Source organism: Saccopteryx bilineata, chromosome 4 (genome assembly GCF_036850765.1).
Source record: "Saccopteryx bilineata isolate mSacBil1 chromosome 4, mSacBil1_pri_phased_curated, whole genome shotgun sequence".
NCBI classification, from domain to species: domain Eukaryota; kingdom Metazoa; phylum Chordata; class Mammalia; order Chiroptera; family Emballonuridae; genus Saccopteryx; species Saccopteryx bilineata.
In genome coordinates this window covers 297,685,104-297,706,533 of record NC_089493.1, presented here as the reverse complement: position 1 = coordinate 297,706,533, position 21,430 = coordinate 297,685,104, and the positions used below count along the sequence as shown (strand labels likewise).

General features: G+C 61.8%; 1 protein-coding gene across 3 annotated transcripts in view; it reads right to left on the bottom strand.

Moving 5' to 3' along the window:
* Nucleotides 1–21,430, bottom strand: part of DNAH3 (dynein axonemal heavy chain 3) — a 199,423-nt gene that overhangs the window by 119,560 nt on the left and 58,433 nt on the right. For all 3 annotated transcript variants that reach the window (XM_066275915.1, XM_066275914.1, XM_066275913.1), the window contains 2 exons: nt 18,396–18,487; nt 17,305–17,419 (listed from right to left, as the gene is read on the bottom strand). In XM_066275915.1, coding sequence (XP_066132012.1) covers nt 17,305–17,419; nt 18,396–18,487 — 207 coding nt within the window. The remainder of the gene's footprint in view (nt 1–17,304; nt 17,420–18,395; nt 18,488–21,430) is intronic.

Below are 21,430 nucleotides of genomic sequence, written 5' to 3'. Positions count from 1 at the left end.
AAAACAATGAAAAAAAAAAAAAAAAAGTACCAGACACAAAAATGTGACGTGAACAAAGAAAGCTGGAGGACCTCTCTGCCTACTCAATTACCGAACTCTCTTTTAACAGTAGGTAAGCTCTGTTTTACAAGCAGCTTAATCACATTTACTGTGACTCCAGGGTCAGCCCCGTGCGGGTCAGTCACACTCACTGTGACTCCGGGGTCAGCCCCGTGCGGGTCAGTCACAGTCGCTGTGACTCCGGGGTCAGCCCCGTGCGGGTCAGTCACAGTCACAGTCGCTGTGACTCCGGGGTCAGCCCCGTGCGGGTCAGTCACAGTCACAGTCGCTGTGACTCCGGGGTCAGCCCCGTGCGGGTCAGTCACAGTCACAGTCGCTGTGACTCCGGGGTCAGCCCCGTGCGGGTCAGTCACAGTCGCTGTGACTCCGGGGTCAGCCCCGTGCGGGTCAGTCACAGTCGCTGTGACTCCGGGGTCAGCCCCGTGCGGGTCAGTCACAGTCGCTGTGACTCCGGGGTCAGCCCCGTGCGGGTCAGTCACAGTCACAGTCGCTGTGACTCCGGGGTCAGCCCCGTGCGGGTCAGTCACAGTCGCTGTGACTCCGGGGTCAGCCCCGTGCGGGTCAGTCACAGTCACAGTCGCTGTGACTCCGGGGTCAGCCCCGTGCGGGTCGGTCACAGTCGCTGTGACTCCGGGGTCAGCCCCGTGCGGGTCAGTCACAGTCGCTGTGACTCCGGGGTCAGCCCCGTGCGGGTCAGTCACAGTCGCTGTGACTCCCGGGTCAGCCCCGTGCAGGTCAGTCACAGTCGCTGTGACTCCGGGGTCAGCCCCGTGCGGGTCAGTCACAGTCACAGTCGCTGTGACTCCGGGGTCAGCCCCGTGCGGGTCAGTCACAGTCGCTGTGACTCCGGGGTCAGCCCCGTGCAGGTCAGTCACAGTCGCTGTGACTCCGGGGTCAGCCCCGTGCGGGTCAGTCACAGTCACAGTCGCTGTGACTCCGGGGTCAGCCCCGTGCGGGTCAGTCACAGTCACAGTCGCTGTGACTCCGGGGTCAGCCCCGTGCGGGTCAGTCACAGTCGCTGTGACTCCGGGGTCAGCCCCGTGCGGGTCAGTCACAGTCACAGTCGCTGTGACTCCGGGGTCAGCCCCGTGCGGGTCAGTCACAGTCACAGTCGCTGTGACTCCGGGGTCAGCCCCGTGCGGGTCAGTCACACTCACTGTGACTCCGGGGTCAGCCCCGTGCAGGTCGGTCACAGTCGCTGTGACTCCGGGGTCAGCCCCGTGCGGGTCAGTCACACTCACTGTGACTCCGGGGTCAGCCCCGTGCGGGTCAGTCACACTCACTGTGACTCCGGGGTCAGCCCCGTGCAGGTCAGTCACAGTCGCTGTGACTCCGGGGTCAGCCCCGTGCGGGTCAGTCACAGTCGCTGTGACTCCGGGGTCAGCCCCGTGCGGGTCAGTCACAGTCGCTGTGACTCCGGGGTCAGCCCCGTGCGGGTCAGTCACAGTCGCTGTGACTCCGGGGTCAGCCCCGTGCGGGTCAGTCACAGTCGCTGTGACTCCGGGGTCAGCCCCGTGCGGGTCAGTCACAGTCGCTGTGACTCCGGGGTCAGCCCCGTGCGGGTCAGTCACAGTCGCTGTGACTCCGGGGTCAGCCCCGTGCGGGTCAGTCACAGTCGCTGTGACTCCGGGGTCAGCCCCGTGCGGGTCAGTCACAGTCGCTGTGACTCCGGGGTCAGCCCCGTGCGGGTCGGTCACAGTCACAGTCGCTGTGACTCTGGGGTCAGCCCCGTGCAGGTCAGTCACAGTCGCTGTGACTCCGGGGTCAGCCCCGTGCGGGTCAGTCACAGTCACAGTCGCTGTGACTCCGGGGTCAGCCCCGTGCGGGTCAGTCACAGTCACAGTCGCTGTGACTCCGGGGTCAGCCCCGTGCAGGTCAGTCACAGTCACAGTCGCTGTGACTCCGGGGTCAGCCCCGTGCAGGTCAGTCACACTCACTGTGACTCCAGGGTCAGCCCCGTGCGGGTCAGTGGTCACAGTCGCTGTGACTCCGGGGTCAGCCCCGTGCGGGTCAGTCACAGTCACAGTCGCTGTGACTCCGGGGTCAGCCCCGTGCGGGTCAGTCACAGTCGCTGTGACTCCGGGGTCAGCCCCATGCGGGTCAGTCACACTCACTGTGACTCCGGGGTCAGCCCCGTGCGGGTCAGTCACAGTCGCTGTGACTCCGGGGTCAGCCCCGTGCGGGTCAGTCACAGTCGCTGTGACTCCGGGGTCAGCCCCGTGCGGGTCAGTCACAGTCGCTGTGACTCCGGGGTCAGCCCCGTGCGGGTCAGTCACAGTCACAGTCGCTGTGACTCCGGGGTCAGCCCCGTGCGGGTCAGTCACAGTCACTGTGACTCCGGGGTCAGCCCCGTGCGGGTCAGTCACAGTCACAGTCGCTGTGACTCCGGGGTCAGCCCCGTGCAGGTCAGTCACAGTCGCTGTGACTCCGGGGTCAGCCCCGTGCGGGTCAGTCACAGTCACTGTGACTCCGGGGTCAGCCCCGTGCAGGTCTGTCACAGTCGCTGTGACTCCGGGGTCAGCCCCGTGCGGGTCCGTCACAGTCGCTGTGACTCCGGGGTCAGCCCCGTGCGGGTCAGTCACAGTCGCTGTGACTCCGGGGTCAGCCCCGTGCGGGTCAGTCACAGTCGCTGTGACTCCGGGGTCAGCCCCGTGCGGGTCAGTCACAGTCGCTGTGACTCCGGGGTCAGCCCCGTGCGGGTCGGTCACACTCACTATGACTCCGGGGTCAGCCCCGTGCGGGTCAGTCACACTCACTATGACTCCGGGGTCAGCCCCGTGCGGGTCAGTCACAGTCGCTGTGACTCCGGGGTCTGCCCCGTGCAGGTCAGTCACAGTCGCTGTGACTCCGGGGTCAGCCCCGTGCGGGTCGGTCACAGTCGCTGTGACTCCGGGGTCAGCCCCGTGCGGGTCGGTCACACTCACTATGACTCCGGGGTCAGCCCCGTGCGGGTCAGTCACAGTCGCTGTGACTCCGGGGTCAGCCCCGTGCGGGTCAGTCACAGTCACAGTCACTGTGACTCCGGGGTCAGCCCCGTGCGGGTCAGTCACAGTCGCTGTGACTCCGGGGTCAGCCCCGTGCGGGTCAGTCACAGTCGCTGTGACTCCGGGGTCAGCCCCGTGCGGGTCAGTCACAGTCGCTGTGACTCCGGGGTCAGCCCCGTGCGGGTCAGTCACAGTCGCTGTGACTCCGGGGTCAGCCCCGTGCTGGTCGGTCACAGTCGCTGTGACTCCGGGGTCAGCCCCGTGCGGGTCGGTCACAGTCGCTGTGACTCCGGGGTCAGCCCCGTGCAGGTCGGTCACAGTCGCTGTGACTCCGGGGTCAGCCCCGTGCAGGTCAGTCACAGTCGCTGTGACTCCGGGGTCAGCCCCGTGCAGGTCAGTCACAGTCGCTGTGACTCCGGGGTCAGCCCCGTGCTGGTCGGTCACAGTCGCTGTGACTCCGGGGTCAGCCCCGTGCAGGTCAGTCACAGTCGCTGTGACTCCGGGGTCAGCCCCGTGCAGGTCAGTCACACTCACTATGACTCCGGGGTCAGCCCCGTGCGGGTCAGTCACAGTCGCTGTGACTCCGGGGTCAGCCCCGTGCGGGTCAGTCACAGTCGCTGTGACTCCGGGGTCAGCCCCGTGCAGGTCAGTCACAGTCACTATGACTCCGGGGTCAGCCCCGTGCAGGTCGGTCACAGTCGCTGTGACTCCGGGGTCAGCCCCGTGCGGGTCAGTCACACTCACTATGACTCCGGGGTCAGCCCCGTGCAGGTCAGTCACACTCGCTGTGACTCCGGGGTCAGCCCCGTGCAGGTCGGTCACAGTCGCTGTGACTCCGGGGTCAGCCCCGTGCGGGTCAGTCACACTCACTATGACTCCGGGGTCAGCCCCGTGCAGGTCAGTCACACTCGCTGTGACTCCGGGGTCAGCCCCGTGCAGGTCGGTCACAGTCGCTGTGACTCCGGGGTCAGCCCCGTGCGGGTCAGTCACACTCACTATGACTCCGGGGTCAGCCCCGTGCGGGTCAGTCACAGTCACTGTGACTCCGGGGTCAGCCCCGTGCGGGTCAGTCACAGTCACTGTGACTCCGGGGTCAGCCCCGTGCGGGTCGGTCACACTCACTATGACTCCGGGGTCAGCCCCGTGCAGGTCAGTCACACTCACTATGACTCCGGGGTCAGCCCCGTGCGGGTCGGTCACAGTCGCTGTGACTCCGGGGTCAGCCCCGTGCGGGTCAGTCACAGTCGCTGTGACTCCGGGGTCAGCCCCGTGCGGGTCAGTCACACTCGCTGTGACTCCCGGGTCAGCCCCGTGCGGGTCAGTCACACTCGCTGTGACTCCCGGGTCAGCCCCGTGCGGGTCAGTCACAGTCGCTGTGACTCCGGGGTCAGCCCCGTGCGGGTCAGTCACAGTCGCTGTGACTCCGGGGTCAGCCCCGTGCGGGTCAGTCACACTCGCTGTGACTCCCGGGTCAGCCCCGTGCGGGTCAGTCACACTCTCTGTGACTCCCGGGTCAGCCCCGTGCGGGTCAGTCACAGTCGCTGTGACTCCGGGGTCAGCCCCGTGCGGGTCAGTCACACTCGCTGTGACTCCCGGGTCAGCCCCGTGCGGGTCGGTCACAGTCGCTGTGACTCCGGGGTCAGCCCCGTGCGGGTCAGTCACAGTCGCTGTGACTCCCGGGTCAGCCCCGTGCAGGTCAGTCACAGTCGCTGTGACTCCGGGGTCAGCCCCGTACGGGTCAGTCACAGTCGCTGTGACTCCGGGGTCAGCCCCGTGCAGGTCAGTCACAGTCGCTGTGACTCCGGGGTCAGCCCCGTGCGGGTCAGTCACAGTCACAGTCGCTGTGACTCCGGGGTCAGCCCCGTGCGGGTCAGTCACAGTCACAGTCGCTGTGACTCCGGGGTCAGCCCCGTGCGGGTCAGTCACAGTCGCTGTGACTCCGGGGTCAGCCCCGTGCGGGTCAGTCACAGTCACAGTCACTGTGACTCCGGGGTCAGCCCCGTGCGGGTCAGTCACAGTCACAGTCGCTGTGACTCCGGGGTCAGCCCCGTGCGGGTCAGTCACAGTCACAGTCGCTGTGACTCCGGGGTCAGCCCCGTGCGGGTCAGTCACACTCACTGTGACTCCAGGGTCAGCCCCGTGCGGGTCAGTGGTCACAGTCGCTGTGACTCCGGGGTCAGCCCCGTGCGGGTCAGTCACAGTCACAGTCGCTGTGACTCCGGGGTCAGCCCCGTGCGGGTCAGTCACAGTCGCTGTGACTCCGGGGTCAGCCCCATGCGGGTCAGTCACAGTCGCTGTGACTCCGGGGTCAGCCCCGTGCGGGTCAGTCACAGTCGCTGTGACTCCGGGGTCAGCCCCGTGCGGGTCAGTCACAGTCGCTGTGACTCCGGGGTCAGCCCCGTGCGGGTCAGTCACAGTCGCTGTGACTCCGGGGTCAGCCCCGTGCAGGTCAGTCACAGTCACAGTCGCTGTGACTCCGGGGTCAGCCCCGTGCGGGTCAGTCACAGTCACTGTGACTCCGGGGTCAGCCCCGTGCAGGTCAGTCACAGTCACAGTCGCTGTGACTCCGGGGTCAGCCCCGTGCAGGTCAGTCACAGTCGCTGTGACTCCGGGGTCAGCCCCGTGCAGGTCAGTCACAGTCGCTGTGACTCCGGGGTCAGCCCGTGCGGGTCAGTCACAGTCGCTGTGACTCCGGGGTCAGCCCCGTGCGGGTCAGTCACAGTCGCTGTGACTCCGGGGTCAGCCCCGTGCGGGTCAGTCACAGTCGCTGTGACTCCGGGGTCAGCCCCGTGCAGGTCAGTCACAGTCGCTGTGACTCCGGGGTCAGCCCCGTGCGGGTCAGTCACAGTCGCTGTGACTCCGGGGTCAGCCCCGTGCGGGTCGGTCACACTCACTATGACTCCCGGGTCAGCCCCGTGCGGGTCAGTCACACTCACTATGACTCCGGGGTCAGCCCCGTGCGGGTCAGTCACAGTCGCTGTGACTCCGGGGTCTGCCCCGTGCAGGTCAGTCACAGTCGCTGTGACTCCGGGGTCAGCCCCGTGCGGGTCGGTCACAGTCGCTGTGACTCCGGGGTCAGCCCCGTGCGGGTCGGTCACACTCACTATGACTCCGGGGTCAGCCCCGTGCGGGTCAGTCACAGTCGCTGTGACTCCGGGGTCAGCCCCGTGCAGGTCAGTCACAGTCGCTGTGACTCTGGGGTCAGCCCCATGCAGGTCAGTCACACTCACTGTGACTCTGGGGTCAGCCCCGTGCGGGTCAGTCACAGTCGCTGTGACTCTGGGGTCAGCCCCGTGCGGGTCAGTCACAGTCGCTGTGACTCCGGGGTCAGCCCCGTGCGGGTCAGTCACAGTCGCTGTGACTCCGGGGTCAGCCCCGTGCAGGTCAGTCACAGTCGCTGTGACTCCGGGGTCAGCCCCGTGCGGGTCAGTCACAGTCACAGTCGCTGTGACTCCGAGGTCAGCCCCGTGCGGGTCAGTCACAGTCACAGTCGCTGTGACTCCGGGGTCAGCCCCGTGCGGGTCAGTCACAGTCGCTGTGACTCCGGGGTCAGCCCCGTGCGGGTCAGTCACAGTCACAGTCACTGTGACTCCGGGGTCAGCCCCGTGCGGGTCAGTCACAGTCACAGTCGCTGTGACTCCGGGGTCAGCCCCGTGCAGGTCAGTCACAGTCACAGTCGCTGTGACTCCGGGGTCAGCCCCGTGCGGGTCAGTCACACTCACTGTGACTCCAGGGTCAGCCCCGTGCGGGTCAGTCACACTCACTGTGACTCCGGGGTCAGCCCCGTGCGGGTCAGTCACAGTCACAGTCGCTGTGACTCCCGGGTCAGCCCCGTGCGGGTCAGTCACAGTCGCTGTGACTCCGGGGTCAGCCCCATGCGGGTCAGTCACAGTCGCTGTGACTCCGGGGTCAGCCCCGTGCGGGTCAGTCACAGTCGCTGTGACTCCGGGGTCAGCCCCGTGCGGGTCAGTCACAGTCGCTTTGACTCCGGGGTCAGCCCCGTGCGGGTCAGTCACAGTCGCTGTGACTCCGGGGTCAGCCCCGTGCGGGTCAGTCACAGTCACAGTCGCTGTGACTCCGGGGTCAGCCCCGTGCGGGTCAGTCACAGTCACTGTGACTCCGGGGTCAGCCCCGTGCGGGTCAGTCACAGTCACAGTCGCTGTGACTCCGGGGTCAGCCCCGTGCGGGTCAGTCACAGTCGCTGTGACTCCGGGGTCAGCCCCGTGCGGGTCAGTCACAGTCGCTGTGACTCCGGGGTCAGCCCCGTGCGGGTCAGTCACAGTCGCTGTGACTCCGGGGTCAGCCCCGTGCGGGTCAGTCACAGTCGCTGTGACTCCGGGGTCAGCCCCGTGCGGGTCAGTCACAGTCGCTGTGACTCCGGGGTCAGCCCCGTGCAGGTCAGTCACAGTCGCTGTGACTCCGGGGTCAGCCCCGTGCTGGTCGGTCACAGTCGCTGTGACTCCGGGGTCAGCCCCGTGCGGGTCGGTCACAGTCGCTGTGACTCCGGGGTCAGCCCCGTGCAGGTCAGTCACAGTCGCTGTGACTCCGGGGTCAGCCCCGTGCAGGTCAGTCACAGTCGCTGTGACTCCGGGGTCAGCCCCGTGCAGGTCAGTCACAGTCGCTGTGACTCCGGGGTCAGCCCCGTGCAGGTCAGTCACACTCGCTGTGACTCCGGGGTCAGCCCCGTGCGGGTCAGTCACAGTCGCTGTGACTCCGGGGTCAGCCCCGTGCGGGTCGGTCACACTCACTATGACTCCGGGGTCAGCCCCGTGCGGGTCAGTCACACTCACTATGACTCCGGGGTCAGCCCCGTGCGGGTCAGTCACAGTCGCTGTGACTCCCGGGTCAGCCCCGTGCGGGTCAGTCACAGTCGCTGTGACTCCGGGGTCAGCCCCGTGCGGGTCGGTCACAGTCGCTGTGACTCCGGGGTCAGCCCCGTGCGGGTCGGTCACACTCACTATGACTCCGGGGTCAGCCCCGTGCGGGTCAGTCACACTCACTATGACTCCGGGGTCAGCCCCGTGCGGGTCAGTCACAGTCGCTGTGACTCCGGGGTCAGCCCCGTGCAGGTCAGTCACAGTCGCTGTGACTCCGGGGTCAGCCCCGTGCAGGTCAGTCACACTCACTATGACTCCGGGGTCAGCCCCGTGCGGGTCAGTCACAGTCGCTGTGACTCCGGGGTCAGCCTCGTGCGGGTCAGTCACAGTCGCTGTGACTCCGGGGTCAGCCCCGTGCGGGTCAGTCACAGTCGCTGTGACTCCGGGGTCAGCCCCGTGCGGGTCAGTCACAGTCACAGTCGCTGTGACTCCGGGGTCAGCCCCGTGCGGGTCAGTCACAGTCACAGTCACTGTGACTCCGGGGTCAGCCCCGTGCGGGTCAGTCACAGTCACAGTCACTGTGACTCCGGGGTCAGCCCCGTGCGGGTCAGTCACAGTCACAGTCGCTGTGACTCCGGGGTCAGCCCCGTGCAGGTCAGTCACAGTCACAGTCGCTGTGACTCCGGGGTCAGCCCCGTGCGGGTCAGTCACACTCACTGTGACTCCAGGGTCAGCCCCGTGCGGGTCAGTCACAGTCGCTGTGACTCCGGGGTCAGCCCCGTGCGGGTCAGTCACAGTCACAGTCGCTGTGACTCCGGGGTCAGCCCCGTGCGGGTCAGTCACAGTCGCTGTGACTCCGGGGTCAGCCCCATGCGGGTCAGTCACAGTCGCTGTGACTCCGGGGTCAGCCCCGTGCGGGTCAGTCACACTCGCTGTGACTCCGGGGTCAGCCCCGTGCAGGTCAGTCACAGTCGCTGTGACTCCGGGGTCAGCCCCGTGCGGGTCGGTCACACTCACTATGACTCCGGGGTCAGCCCCGTGCGGGTCAGTCACAGTCGCTGTGACTCCGGGGTCAGCCCCGTGCGGGTCAGTCACAGTCGCTGTGACTCCGGGGTCAGCCCCGTGCGGGTCAGTCACAGTCACTGTGACTCCGGGGTCAGCCCCGTGCAGGTCAGTCACAGTCACTGTGACTCCGGGGTCAGCCCCGTGCGGGTCAGTCACAGTCGCTGTGACTCCGGGGTCAGCCCCGTGCGGGTCAGTCACAGTCGCTGTGACTCCGGGGTCAGCCCCGTGCGGGTCGGTCACAGTCGCTGTGACTCCGGGGTCAGCCCCGTGCGGGTCAGTCACAGTCGCTATGACTCCGGGGTCAGCCCCGTGCAGGTCGGTCACAGTCGCTGTGACTCCGGGGTCAGCCCCGTGCGGGTCAGTCACACTCACTATGACTCCGGGGTCAGCCCCGTGCAGGTCAGTCACACTCACTGTGACTCCGGGGTCAGCCCCGTGCAGGTCGGTCACAGTCGCTGTGACTCCGGGGTCAGCCCCGTGCGGGTCAGTCACAGTCACTGTGACTCCGGGGTCAGCCCCGTGCGGGTCAGTCACAGTCGCTGTGACTCCGGGGTCAGCCCCGTGCGGGTCAGTCACAGTCACTGTGACTCCGGGGTCAGCCCCGTGCAGGTCAGTCACAGTCACTGTGACTCCGGGGTCAGCCCCGTGCGGGTCGGTCACACTCACTATGACTCCGGGGTCAGCCCCGTGCAGGTCAGTCACAGTCACACTCACTATGACTCCGGGGTCAGCCCCGTGCGGGTCAGTCACAGTCGCTGTGACTCCGGGGTCAGCCCCGTGCGGGTCAGTCACAGTCACTGTGACTCCGGGGTCAGCCCCGTGCGGGTCAGTCACACTCGCTGTGACTCCCGGGTCAGCCCCGTGCAGGTCAGTCACACTCGCTGTGACTCCCGGGTCAGCCCCGTGCGGGTCAGTCTCAGTCGCTGTGACTCCGGGGTCAGCCCCGTGCGGGTCAGTCACAGTCGCTGTGACTCCGGGGTCAGCCCCGTGCGGGTCAGTCACACTCGCTGTGACTCCCGGGTCAGCCCCGTGCGGGTCAGTCACACTCGCTGTGACTCCGGGGTCAGCCCCGTGCGGGTCAGTCACAGTCGCTGTGACTCCGGGGTCAGCCCCGTGCGGGTCAGTCACACTCGCTGTGACTCCCGGGTCAGCCCCGTGCGGGTCGGTCACAGTCGCTGTGACTCCGGGGTCAGCCCCGTGCGGGTCAGTCACAGTCGCTGTGACTCCCGGGTCAGCCCCGTGCGGGTCGGTCACAGTCGCTGTGACTCCGGGGTCAGCCCCGTGCAGGTCAGTCACAGTCGCTGTGACTCCGGGGTCAGCCCCGTGCGGGTCAGTCACAGTCGCTGTGACTCCGGGGTCAGCCCCGTGCGGGTCAGTCACAGTCGCTGTGACTCCGGGGTCAGCCCCGTGCGGGTCAGTCACACTCACTATGACTCCGGGTCAGCCCCGTGCGGGTCGGTCACAGTCACTGTGACTCCGGGGTCAGCCCCGTGCGGGTCAGTCACAGTCGCTGTGACTCCGGGGTCAGCCCCGTGCAGGTCAGTCACACTCGCTGTGACTCCGGGGTCAGCCCCGTGCGGGTCAGTCACACTCACTATGACTCCGGGGTCAGCCCCGTGCGGGTCAGTCACAGTCACTGTGACTCTGGGGTCAGCCCCATGCGGGTCAGTCACACTCACTGTGACTCCGGGGTCAGCCCCGTGCGGGTCAGTCACACTCACTGTGACTCCGGGGTCAGCCCCGTGCGGGTCAGTCACACTCACTGTGACTCCGGGGTCAGCCCCGTGCAGGTCGGTCACAGTCACACTCACTATGACTCCGGGGTCAGCCCCGTGCGGGTCAGTCACAGTCGCTGTGACTCCGGGGTCAGCCCCGTGCGGGTCAGTCACAGTCGCTGTGACTCCGGGGTCAGCCCCGTGCGGGTCAGTCACACTCGCTGTGACTCCGGGTCAGCCCCGTGCGGGTCAGTCACACTCGCTGTGACTCCCGGGTCAGCCCCGTGCGGGTCAGTCACAGTCGCTGTGACTCCGGGGTCAGCCCCGTGCGGGTCAGTCACAGTCACACTCACTATGACTCCGGGGTCAGCCCCGTGCGGGTCAGTCACAGTCGCTGTGACTCCGGGGTCAGCCCCGTGCGGGTCAGTCACAGTCGCTGTGACTCCGGGGTCAGCCCCGTGCGGGTCAGTCACACTCGCTGTGACTCCCGGGTCAGCCCCGTGCGGGTCAGTCACACTCGCTGTGACTCCCGGGTCAGCCCCGTGCGGGTCAGTCACAGTCGCTGTGACTCCGGGGTCAGCCCCGTGCGGGTCAGTCACAGTCGCTGTGACTCCGGGGTCAGCCCCGTGCGGGTCAGTCACACTCGCTGTGACTCCGGGGTCAGCCCCGTGCGGGTCAGTCACACTCGCTGTGACTCCGGGGTCAGCCCCGTGCGGGTCAGTCACAGTCGCTGTGACTCCGGGGTCAGCCCCGTGCGGGTCAGTCACACTCGCTGTGACTCCCGGGTCAGCCCCGTGCGGGTCGGTCACAGTCGCTGTGACTCCGGGGTCAGCCCCGTGCGGGTCAGTCACAGTCGCTGTGACTCCCGGGTCAGCCCCGTGCGGGGTCAGTCACAGTCGCTGTGACTCCGGGGTCAGCCCCGTGCGGGTCAGTCACAGTCGCTGTGACTCCGGGGTCAGCCCCGTGCGGGTCAGTCACAGTCGCTGTGACTCCGGGGTCAGCCCCGTGCGGGTCAGTCACAGTCGCTGTGACTCCGGGGTCAGCCCCGTGCGGGTCAGTCACACTCACTATGACTCCGGGGTCAGCCCCGTGCGGGTCGGTCACAGTCACTGTGACTCCGGGGTCAGCCCCGTGCGGGTCAGTCACAGTCGCTGTGACTCCGGGGTCAGCCCGTGCAGGTCAGTCACACTCGCTGTGACTCCGGGGTCAGCCCCGTGCGGGTCAGTCACACTCACTATGACTCCGGGGTCAGCCCCGTGCGGGTCAGTCACACTCACTGTGACTCCGGGGTCAGCCCCGTGCGGGTCAGTCACACTCGCTATGACTCCGGGGTCAGCCCCGTGCGGGTCAGTCACACTCACTGTGACTCCGGGGTCAGCCCCGTGCGGGTCAGTCACACTCACTGTGACTCCGGGGTCAGCCCCGTGCAGGTCGGTCACAGTCGCTGTGACTCCGGGGTCAGCCCCGTGCGGGTCAGTCACAGTCACTATGACTCCGGGGTCAGCCCCGTGCAGGTCGGTCACAGTCGCTGTGACTCCGGGGTCAGCCCCGTGCGGGTCAGTCACACTCACTATGACTCCGGGGTCAGCCCCGTGCAGGTCAGTCACACTCACTGTGACTCCGGGGTCAGCCCCGTGCAGGTCGGTCACAGTCGCTGTGACTCCGGGGTCAGCCCCGTGCGGGTCAGTCACAGTCACTGTGACTCCGGGGTCAGCCCCGTGCGGGTCGGTCACACTCACTATGACTCCGGGGTCAGCCCCGTGCAGGTCAGTCACACTCACTATGACTCCGGGGTCAGCCCCGTGCGGGTCAGTCACAGTCGCTGTGACTCCGGGGTCAGCCCCGTGCAGGTCAGTCACACTCGCTGTGACTCCGGGGTCAGCCCCGTGCGGGTCAGTCACACTCACTATGACTCCGGGGTCAGCCCCGTGCGGGTCAGTCACAGTCACTGTGACTCCGGGGTCAGCCCCGTGCGGGTCAGTCACACTCGCTATGACTCCGGGGTCAGCCCCGTGCGGGTCAGTCACACTCACTGTGACTCCGGGGTCAGCCCCGTGCGGGTCAGTCACACTCACTGTGACTCCGGGGTCAGCCCCGTGCAGGTCGGTCACAGTCGCTGTGACTCCGGGGTCAGCCCCGTGCGGGTCAGTCACAGTCACTATGACTCCGGGGTCAGCCCCGTGCAGGTCGGTCACAGTCGCTGTGACTCCGGGGTCAGCCCCGTGCGGGTCAGTCACACTCACTATGACTCCGGGGTCAGCCCCGTGCAGGTCAGTCACACTCACTGTGACTCCGGGGTCAGCCCCGTGCAGGTCGGTCACAGTCGCTGTGACTCCGGGGTCAGCCCCGTGCGGGTCAGTCACAGTCACTGTGACTCCGGGGTCAGCCCCGTGCGGGTCGGTCACACTCACTATGACTCCGGGGTCAGCCCCGTGCAGGTCAGTCACACTCACTATGACTCCGGGGTCAGCCCCGTGCGGGTCAGTCACAGTCGCTGTGACTCCGGGGTCAGCCCCGTGCGGGTCAGTCACAGTCGCTGTGACTCCGGGGTCAGCCCCGTGCGGGTCAGTCACAGTCGCTGTGACTCCGGGGTCAGCCCCGTGCGGGTCAGTCACACTCGCTGTGACTCCCGGGTCAGCCCCGTGCGGGTCAGTCACAGTCGCTGTGACTCCGGGGTCAGCCCCGTGCGGGTCAGTCACAGTCGCTGTGACTCCGGGGTCAGCCCCGTGCGGGTCAGTCACACTCGCTGTGACTCCCGGGTCAGCCCCGTGCGGGTCAGTCACACTCGCTGTGACTCCGGGGTCAGCCCCGTGCGGGTCAGTCACAGTCGCTGTGACTCCGGGGTCAGCCCCGTGCGGGTCAGTCACACTCGCTGTGACTCCCGGGTCAGCCCCGTGCGGGTCGGTCACAGTCGCTGTGACTCCGGGGTCAGCCCCGTGCGGGTCAGTCACAGTCGCTGTGACTCCCGGGTCAGCCCTGTGCGGGTCGGTCACAGTCGCTGTGACTCCGGGGTCAGCCCCGTGCGGGTCAGTCACACTCGCTGTGACTCCCGGGTCAGCCCCGTGCGGGTCAGTCACACTCGCTGTGACTCCGGGGTCAGCCCCGTGCGGGTCAGTCACAGTCGCTGTGACTCCGGGGTCAGCCCCGTGCGGGTCAGTCACACTCGCTGTGACTCCCGGGTCAGCCCCGTGCGGGTCGGTCACAGTCGCTGTGACTCCGCGGTCAGCCCCGTGCGGGTCAGTCACAGTCGCTGTGACTCCCGGGTCAGCCCTGTGCGGGTCGGTCACAGTCGCTGTGACTCCGGGGTCAGCCCCGTGCGGGTCAGTCACAGTCGCTGTGAGTCCGGGGTCAGCCCCGTGCGGGTCAGTCACAGTCGCTGTGACTCCGGGGTCAGCCCCGTGCGGGTCGGTCACAGTCGCTGTGACTCCGGGGTCAGCCCCGTGCACGGCCCTTTTCCCCCTAGGCGGTCACAGCAAGGAGGCCGACAGGGCCTGTTCTCTGGTGGCAAGGTCTGGTCTTTCTCACTCTGTTCTCAGATTTCCTTCCGGCCTACATCCTGGTGCTTAAATTGGGGCTAGGATATGTTTTCTCATCTATCTGCCTTCGGCTCGTAGCTCTGCGCTGGCAGGCGGGTCTAGCTCTCTATAAAGTGGCGTCTTGACCCCCTAATGCTGCGGGTGCCTGTCTGTACTTGCATCGGCCAAAACCCAAAGATCGGCCGAGCGTCACTGAGCTGTTATTCCCAGGTCCCCCCTAGCGTAACTGCTCCTCTGGGCAGTGAAGAATATCTCCTCCAATCGGACCGCACCCGCGTGCCCAGTCTTGCCGAAAGAGGCAAGACCAGATTCTGCCCCCTCCCGCTGGTTGTCTACAGTTCTCATCCGAGTGAAATCAAGGTGTTGTGACGATGGAAATTTCCGGTGGAGAGAGGTCACCAGAAGATCCCATGAGACCCCGGGAGAGTGGGGGACATGAGAACCTTTAGGGTTATCCTTCTAAATCCATGTTGCGCATTAGAAAGTCCAGGAGTGCCGTAAAAATACAGACACCCCAGCATCTGGGGAGTGGAGGAGCAGGAAGAGTCAACCGGAACTTTTCTTTTTGAGAAGCGCTAAGTATTGTTTACCCCAGGTACGCTTCTGAGGGACCCCACCCCCCACCCCAGGCAGCCTCGCTGGGGAGATGAGACTCAGGACACACGATCAGAGTTTTTGCTCAGAAAAAGTTATTTCTCTGAACCAAAAGGTATCTCTCATTTGAAAATGCATCTCCCTTTACATAAAAAACTTTTTAGAAAAGAAAAAAAGAAAAAAGAAAATGCATCCCTCCAGTGGCCCAGGGGTAGGGTAACCGACACAGGAAGGCCGTGCAGGAAACATCCCAACACACAGCAAAGTGACCCGGGTCAACCATGCCGCCTTAGAGCCTTCAACGCTGCTTAGAGACTCGATCCTCACTGTTACCAGCACCCATACGAAAAAAAAAGAGATGATATTTATGGGACCTGATAGAGGGGTAAGCTAATGCTATTGTGGTAACCCTATTGCGGTCGATAAAGGTACCAAATCCACCCACTGTACACCTGAGACTTATGTGTCAATTATGTCTCAATAAACATTAAAAAAATAAAAGAGGTTAGAGATCCTTCCTCTGTTCGTTCTGTTGCAATTCTGAACAGATTCCTGTTCATATAAAACATAGCAGCCCCTTGGGGCTGGACCCTCAGACCCGGACTCACAGTGTCCCTGGGCTGGACCCTCAGACCCGGACTCACAGTGTCCCTTGGGGCTGGACCATCAGACCCGGACTCACAGTGTCCCTTGGGGCTGGACAATCAGACCCGGACTCACAGTGTACCTGGGTTTGGACCCTCAGACCCGGACTCACAGTGTCCCTTGGGGCTGGACCCTCAGACCCGGACTCACAGTGTCCCTGGGCTGGACCCTCAGACCCGGACTCACAGTGTCCCTGGGCTGGACCCTCAGACCCGGACTCACAGTGTCCCTGGGCTGGACCATCAGACCCGGACTCACAGTGTCCCTGGGCTGGACCATCAGACCCAGACTCACAGTGTCCCTGGGCTGGACCCTCAGACCCAGACTCACAGTGTCCCTGGGCTGGACCCTCAGAGAGGGACTCACAGTGTCCCTGGGCTGGACCATCAGACCCGGACTCACAGTGTCCATGGGCTGGACCCTCAGACCCAGACTCACAGTGTCCCTGGGTTTGGACCCTCAGACCCGGACTCACAGTGTCCCTTGGGGCTGGACCATCAGACCCGGACTCACAGTGTCCCTGGGCTGGACCATCAGACCCGGACTCACAGTGTCCCTGGGCTGGACCCTCAGACCCGGACTCACAGTGTCCCTGGGCTGGACCCTCAGACCCGGACTCACAGTGTCCCTTGGGGCTGGACCATCAGACCCAGACTCACAGTGTCCCTGGGCTGGACCCTCAGAGAGGGACTCACAGTGTCCCTGGGCTGGACCATCAGACCCAGACTCACAGTGTCCCTGGGCTGGACCCTCAGAGAGGGACTCACAGTGTCCCTGGGCTGGACCATCAGACTCGGACTCACAGTGTCCCTTGGGGCTGGACCATCAGACCCGGACTCACAGTGTCCCTGGGCTGGACCCTCAGACCCGGACTCACAGTGTCCCTGGGCTGGACCCTCAGACCCGGACTCACAGTGTCCCTGGGCTGGACCCTCAGACCCGGACTCACAGTGTCCCTGGGCTGGACCCTCAGAGAGGGACTCACAGTGTCCCTGGGCTGGACCATCAGACCCAGACTCACAGTGTCCCTGGGCTGGACCCTCAGAGAGGGACTCACAGTGTCCCTGGGCTGGACCATCAGACCGGGACTCACAGTGTCCCTGGGCTGGACCCTCAGACCCGGACTCACAGTGTCCCTGGGCTGGACCCTCAGACCCGGACTCACAGTGTCCCTGGGCTGGACCCTCAGACCCGGACTCACAGTGTCCCTGGGCTGGACCCTCAGACCCGGACTCACAGTGTCCCTGGGCTGGACCATCAGACCCGGACTCACAGTGTCCCTGGGCTGGACCCTCAGACCCGGACTCACAGTGTCCCTGGGCTGGACCCTCAGACCCGGACTCACAGTGTCCCTGGGCTGGACCATCAGACCCGGACTCACAGTGTCCCTGGGCTGGACCATCAGACCCGGACTCTCAGTGTCCCTGGGCTGGACCATCAGACCCGGACTCTCAGTGTCCCTGGGCTGGACCATCAGACCCGGACTCTCAGTGTCCCTGGGCTGGACCATCAGACCCGGACTCACAGTGTCCCTGGGCTGGACCCTCAGACCCGGACTCACAGTGTCCCTTGGGGCTGGACCCTCAGACCCGGACTCACAGTGTCCCTGGGCTGGACCCTCAGACCCGGACTCACAGTGTCCCTGGGCTGGACCATCAGACCCGGACTCTCAGTGTCCCTGGGCTGGACCATCAGACCCGGACTCTCAGTGTCCCTGGGCTGGACCATCAGACCCGGACTCACAGTGTCCCTGGGCTGGACCATCAGACCCGGACTCACAGTGTCCCTTGGGGCTGGACCCTCAGACCCGGACTCATAGTGTCCCTGGGCTGGACCATCAGACCCGGACTCACAGTGTCCCTGGCTGGACCCTCAGACCCGGACTCACAGTGTCCCTGTACGTGACGAAGTTGAATGTCATGTTGACCCAGTCTAACTTCATCTTCTCCAAGTTCTTCTCCAGGGAGTATTCCTTGCTGGCCGCTGCTCCAATGGGCTCCAGTCTAAAGAGGGAATAAGTGATCCAGTGACCGTGAGGTCAACGGGAGGAAATCAGTAAAAACACTGCAACGGCGGGATTTCAGCTCAGCTTTGAGAGAAACCAAAAAGCTCTTGATTTTACTGAGATGTTTACTATCTTATTCGAAGAGCTGCCAGCTGTTTCCAGTGATTTTTCAGGGTTTCTCATCCTTCGCACTTAGCGGCATTGTGGAGCTGAACTGTGCCTCCGCCTCCCGCAAAAAAAAAACCCAAAAAACTCATGTGTTGATGTCCTAGTTCCTCAGAATGGGAAGTCCACCCCCAGAATTTCTGATTCAGCAGATGGGGGCAGGCCTGACAATGTGCCTTTCTAACAAGTTCCCAGGTCAGGTCACTGCAGCTGGTCTGGGGCTGTACCCTGAGAACCATGCGTGTGAAGTGTGACCTGAACACCCTCCCCAGTCCGGGCAACTCTGCACCACCTCCCCATCCGCCACCCTGAAGGAAGTAGAAAGACACAGACAAGGTCCCAAGACTCTCTCTGGTCCTAAAAGTAACAATCCACACAGTCTAAATTCTCAGACTCCAGGGACGCGCGGAGGAAGGGGAGTGAGCGAGTGAAGAGGTCGCCCAGGTGACCACGTATCTGAGATGGTAGAGCTCAGACAGCTGCTCCCGGCCGTTGTTGTTGTTTCTTTGTGTGTAAAGAAGGGGAAACTGAGGCGCAGAAAGGTTGAATGGTCTAACCCAAAGTCACTGAGCACTGGGCTGGAAGCTCTGGTTTAAGGAACTTCTAAAAAATAAAATTCCCTTTGAACTAAAATTTCTGACTCCCTTGTCTGGTCCAGGGGATGTAAGCTTCTCCAGGGGTCAGTCAACCGTAGGGGAGGTCACTGAAAACTCTCAGGGGGCAGTAGGACCCGGAGGGGGGAAAGCAGGCAGAGGGCACTTGCAGGGACCTTGACCCACACGTGTCCTGAAGGAAAGGAAGGGCCTTACATGTCAATGAACTTGCCGAATCCAAAGTCCAGCATGTTTGCCAGACAGGTGGTTTCCGTGGGCTTTATTTCATAGCCGATAAGCTCACTAATCTGAAAAAAAAAAGAGATGGAAGTGAATGTTTATGGCCCAAGGCAGCGCTGCCCAGTCCGGGGTGATGGATGTGTTCGGCGTCGGCACTGCCCCGACCAGGAGCCACGAGTCACGCCGACGGCTGGACCCGGAAATGTGGCTAAGGCGGCTCAGAGACTGATCGTTCCGTTTTAACTGATGTGTAAACAGCTACAAGCAGCTGGTGGCAGCAGAATGTGGACGGCACAGGTCTAAGGATCGGGGGGGGGGGCAGCCCAGGGTCCCCACGGCCTGGCCTCTGCTTTACTGGGGAGCTGGTCTCACCAGCAGTTGGCACAGACCTGTCAAGACTCTCCGGGTTGGGACTGTGTCTCATTGGCTTTGGGGCAAAGTCTGGTCCACGACAGAAGCTGCAGTGTTTGCTGAATAGCAGGAGGAAGTCATGAGCACCTAGGACAGGCGGACCCCAAATTCTTGGGTGGTCTACGGGTGCTGGGCAGGTGGCAGGCTCCCTTGACAAGACCTTTCTTTCTATGCTGGTATGCTAATGTGCTGGGCTTTTTCTGTGGTGTAAATAGGACTCTTAGCTTATTTTTATTTTTGTGACAGAGACAGAGAGAGACAGAGAGAGGGACAGATAGGGACAGACAGGCAGGAAGGGAGAGAGATGAGAAGCATCAGTTCTTTGTTACGACACCTTAGTTGTTCATTGATTGCTTTCTCATATGTGCTTTGACCGTGGTCCTTCAGCAGACCGAGTGACCCCTTGCTCAAGACGGTGACCTTGGGTCTAAGCTGGTGAGCTTTGCTCAAACCAAATGAGCCAACGCTCAAGCTGGCGACCTCGGGGTTTGAAACCTGGGTCCTCCACATCCCAGTCCAATGCTCTGTCCACTGTGCCACTGCCTGGTCAGGCCTTAGCTTATCTTTTAAGCAAAAATATCCCCACGGAAGGTCTTCAATAAAGTCTCTGATGGCTTCTGAACACTCCCGGGGGAGTGAGAAATCCGGGCAGTCTGAGGATTGTGTGTGGTCAAGAGATGGACGAGAGAGGAGGGAAGACTTCCAAGCTCCTTTTATGAGGCGAGCATAATTCTGATTCCAAAACCAGGCAAAGACAACACAAAGAAGAAAAGTATAGGCCAATGTCCCTGATGAATTTAGATGCTAAAATCCTCAACAAAATACTAGCAAACTGGATCCACCAATATATGAAGAAAATCATACACCAGGATCAAGTGGGATTTATTCTGGGGAGGCAAGGCTGGTACAATATTTGCAAATCAATCAATGTGATTCATCACATAAAAGGAAGGAGAAAAACAACATGATAATTTCATTAGATGCAGAAAAAGCATTTGATAAAATCCAGCACCCATTCATGATCAAAACTCTCAGCAAAGTGGGAATAAGGGAACACACCTCAACATGATAAAGGCCATTTATGACAAACCCACAGCCAACATCATACTCAATGGGCAAAAATTAAAAGCAATCCCCTTAAGAGCAGGAACAAGGCAGGGGTGCCCCCTTTCACCCCTCTTATTTAACATAGTTCTGGAAGTGCTAGCCACAGCAATCAGACAAGAAAAAGAAATAAAAGGCATCCAAATTGGAAAAGAAGAAGCAAAACTATCATTATTTGCAGATGATATGATATTGTATATAGAAAACCCTAAAGTCTCAGTCAAAAAACTACTAGACCTGATAAATGAATTCAGCAAAGTGGCAGGATATAAAATTAATACTCAGAAATCAGAGGCATTTTTATACACTAACAATGAACTGTCAGAAAGAGAAATTAAGGAAGCAATCCCCTTTACTATTACATCCAAAAAAATAAAGTACCTAGGAGTAAATTTAACCAAGGAGACTAAAGACTTGTACTAGGAAAATTATAAAATATTGATAAAAGAAATCAGGGAAGATACAAACAAGTGGAAGCATATACCGTGCTCATGGTTAGGAAGAATAAACATCATTAAAATGTCTATATTACCCAAAGCAATCTATAAATTCAATGCAATATCAATTAAAGTACCAATGACTTACTTCAAAGATATAGAACACATATTCCAAAAATTTATATGGAACCAAAAGAGAACACAAATAGCCTCAGCAATCTTGAAAAGGAAGAATAAAGTGGGAGGTATCACACTTCCGGATATCAAGTTATACTACAAAGCCACTGTACTCAAAACAGCCTGGTACTGGCATAAGAACAGGCACATAGATCAATGGAACAGAACTGATAACCCAGAAATAAACCCACACCTTTATGGACAACTGATATTTGACAAAGGAGGTAAGAGCATACAATGGAGTAAAGACAGCCTCTTCAACAAATGGTGTTGGGAAAATTGGACAGCTACCTGCAAAAAAATGAAACTAGACTAACAACTTACACCATTCACAAAAATAAACTCAAAATGGATAAAAGACTTAAATGTAGGCCGTGAAACCATAAGCATCTTAGAAGAAAACATAGGCAGTAAGCTCTCTGACATCTCTCACAGCAATATATTTGCCGATTTGTCTCCACGGGCAAGTGAAATAAAAGACAGGATAAACGAATGGGACTCTATCAAACTAAAAAGCTTTTGCACAGCTAAAGACAATAAGAACAGAATAAAAAGCAAACTACACAATGGGAGAATATATTTGACAATATATCTGATAAGGGGTTAATAACCAAAATTTATAAAGAACTTTTAAAACTTAATACCAGGTGCCCTGGCCGGTTGGCTCAGCGGTAGAGCGTTGGCCTGGCGTGCGGGGGACCCGGGTTCGATTCCCGGCCAGGGCACATAGGAGAAGCGCCCATTTGCTTCTCCACCCCGCCCCCCCTCCTTCCTCTCTGTCTCTCTCTTCCCCTCCCACAGCCAAGGCTCCATTGGAGCAAAGATGGCCCAGGCACTGGGGATGGCTCCTTGGCCTCTGCCCCAGGTGCTAGAGTGGCTCTG